The sequence below is a fragment of the Bombina bombina genome, chromosome 1 (genome assembly GCF_027579735.1).
Source record: "Bombina bombina isolate aBomBom1 chromosome 1, aBomBom1.pri, whole genome shotgun sequence".
Taxonomy (NCBI): domain Eukaryota; kingdom Metazoa; phylum Chordata; class Amphibia; order Anura; family Bombinatoridae; genus Bombina; species Bombina bombina.
In genome coordinates, this window is record NC_069499.1 from 832354230 (window position 1) to 832357485 (window position 3256).

The following is a 3256-nucleotide window of genomic DNA, read 5'->3' on the forward strand; positions in this document are numbered from 1 at the left end:
GGGTTGGTACTGGTGCTCGGATTGTAAAGGACTACATTAATAATGTGTTTACTGCTATCTGCACATATCTAATCACCAAGACTTTAATTACCAAGACTCTGGCTGATATTTTTGCTTATTTAAGGCAATCTTCTTGATAGATATTTATTCATTTTAATCTATTTTACTGTATCATATCTCTTATACTGTGTGCTACAGCGCTCTGTAGTATTGTTACTGAAGGGAAGCGCTTTTCTTCGTGTTTTTTCTTTTTATACTGTATTATCAATTGCTCTCCTCTTGTAAGCTGTAAATTGGGCCTGTAAATTGTCCAGCCCTGGAAAGAGAATGTTTCAGGAGTATCTTCCCTTTAATGTTAGCACCGCAGTCTTTTAAGAAAACGAACCCTTCTTGAGTAGGCTAATTATCTGCATGTATAACTAACTGCCTGTGGCTGAATTGACATATTGTTTTGGCCAAGATAAGTTATAGTTGGCCATAACAATATGTCACTATGATTTACTGAAATTGCATCAACAGAGATCACTTTCCCTTTTGAACATACTATTGCCATTATACCTAAAAAGTTTAACAAAGAAATACACAAAACCAGAGATACTTTCATAAAGTATCAACATAGGGATGTATTCTACTGTTGCCCTTCTTAGGGATGTATTCTACTGTTGCCCTTCTTAAGGATGTATTCTACTGTTGCCCTTCTTAAGGATGTATTCTACTGTTGCTCTTCTTAAGGATGTATTCTACTGTTGCCCTTCTTAGCAAGTACAACATACACTTTATGCAAATTATGGAATACAGAAAACGTTATTTCACAATTTTTTTTTGTATACAAAACTCTCTTTGAGACCTATACTATGGGATTTGTAGATAAGAACAATCTGTTTTATTTATGTAATACTGTCTATTTAATACCACGTTTCCACCATTTTCTATCTGTCTCTCTGATCACTATTTCATAATTATTATTTTCATGCCAAATACTCTTATTTGATTGTTAATATTTATTAGAATGTGTGAATTATTTAAGTTTAATCCATTTTGTTGTGCACGAAGGTGGGCACTAATTTACACTTACTATTTGTAATTTGAGCTAAAAAAATAACGGAAGCAGTATTGATTTTGCACAATTAATATTAGCTCTCCATTCTGCTGACATTTTTGTGCTTCAGTTGTAATCTCACCCATATGTATTTTTTCAGTTACATTAGGGTCTCTATAGTAGCTTAGCCTTGAAAACCTGGTAGAGAAAAACATTCTGCGCTCTTTGTACTTTATGGGGTTATGTAGTCATAATTTTATAGTCAATGTTGATATTGATCAACCAATATCAACTGTCAGTACTGGCATATTCAGATAAACTAGTTGTTTTATGGAAATGTCACTTTCACTAAGAGTATTGAATCTGTTAAAGATATACTGTAAAAAAAATAATTATATATATATATTATATATCATATATGAAAGCTAATCTATTTTTGGAAAAATCAATATATAGTTTTCCTTTACACATGTATATCTACACAAATGGCTATATAACAAAGAGTTGAAAAATCGACCAAAACTATGGCAGTGAAGGGATTCGATCACTTGCTCTCTTTTTTTGTGACTTTTAAATCTCCTTGTTCTGATACGCTTATCAAGATATAACTCTCATTCTGCTAACATGACATGGTTTTCTGTGACTTGAATAAGGGAAATATATTATTATTATCAGGTATTTATAAAGCGCCAGCAGATTACGCAGCGCTATACAAATAATAATAAAACATTGCATACACAAAAGACAAGTACAGTAGGGTACAATACAGTTGTAGGAGCAATAATTGAGATATACAAAAGGAGACGAATGCCATCTTGATAGTTGCATGAGCAATAAGTCTAAAAGTTCCAAAAATGATTTCAACACTTTGCATTTACCAGCAGTCAATCTCTAAAAGAAGAGGAGCTCTCATGACTCATGAGACGGTTTCTAAGAACAGTTGATCCATGCCGGGCGATCTCAATTCGGAATTCTGATGCTGTAAAATAGTACAGGATGGGGTCCAAACAACAATTAAGACTGGCAAGGCACAGGGAGTATGGATGAAAGTTAAGAACAAATATGTGCAAGGAACATTGCCTAATAATATGCAATTTTACCATCATATAAAAAAAGAAATTAATGTGGTATGGTGCAAAACAGATTAGAAAAACAATTGCACAGGTTATAACCATTCGAAGGGCTTTGTATTTCTCATTAGGGTTTTGGCAATTCTGGTTTTCATTTTTCAGCTGAATTCCTGTTTTCAGTGTACAGTATAGAATAACTGTGACAGGTATGATGAATCCTGACAACTCAGCTATAGTCAGCATTGTAATTGCAGGTACTGGGTTTATGTGTTTGATTTCAAGATCTGCAAAGCAGACTGTATTGGTACTGTTTAATCTTGTGCTTCTCAGCAATGGAAATGGCAAGCATGCCATACCAACCACTATCCATACCACAATGCTAATAACAATGTCATATCTGCGTTTCCAGCCTTTGGCTTTGAAAGGTTGTACTGTGAAAACACAGCGCTGAATGCTGATAACAGTCAGGAACACAATGCTTGCATACATATTCAGATATTTAAGGTAAAAGCATAACAAGCAGAGGAAGCTTTTAAAGGGCCACACATGGCTTAAGTAGTAGTAAATTCGAAGTGGCAGTGACAAAACATGAGCAAGATCTGCCATTGCCAAATTTATCATATAGATAATTGCTTTGTTTTTTTTATTTATAAATCGGCATAACACCCATAGTGCTGTACTGTTAGCTAGAAGTCCAGGTATAAAGATGAGAATGAAGGTTGTTGAGTAAATAGTATGCTGGTAGTTGGAGATATTTCCACAATGAAGGCTGGCATTGTGCATTTCCCTTGTTTATGTATAGTAGTTCTCTCCCTGTTGATGTTAAAAAAAAAAAAAAAAAAAAAAAGAGAAAAAAGAAAAACAAGTTTATGCAATGATTTTACAGTCAATTTTCTGGACTTTTAAACTTTTACAGCTATATGTTATTTTATATACGGTTTACTTAAAAGACAATTTCAACCTGTACTTGTGTTTAGATTGTTGCATTAGATTTTTATGTATATGCTACTAATTCAATAATTTGCATTGTATGTTATTATAGTTATAATTATTATTATTATTTATTTAATAATTCATAATTGATCAATTTAAAGGGACATGAAACCCAATTTTTTTCTTTCATGATTTAGAAAGAGCATGTCATTTT

The 3256-nt window shown here is 32.9% G+C and overlaps 1 protein-coding gene across 1 annotated transcript; it reads right to left on the bottom strand.

Moving 5' to 3' along the window:
• Positions 1-1508: 1508 nt before the first annotated feature.
• P2RY10 (P2Y receptor family member 10) lies at positions 1509-2918 on the bottom strand. The gene has a single exon (XM_053692411.1). The coding sequence runs from the start codon at positions 2890-2892 to the stop codon at positions 1924-1926; it is 969 nt and encodes a 322-aa protein (XP_053548386.1). The 5' UTR covers positions 2893-2918; the 3' UTR covers positions 1509-1923.
• Positions 2919-3256: the final 338 nt, after the last annotated feature.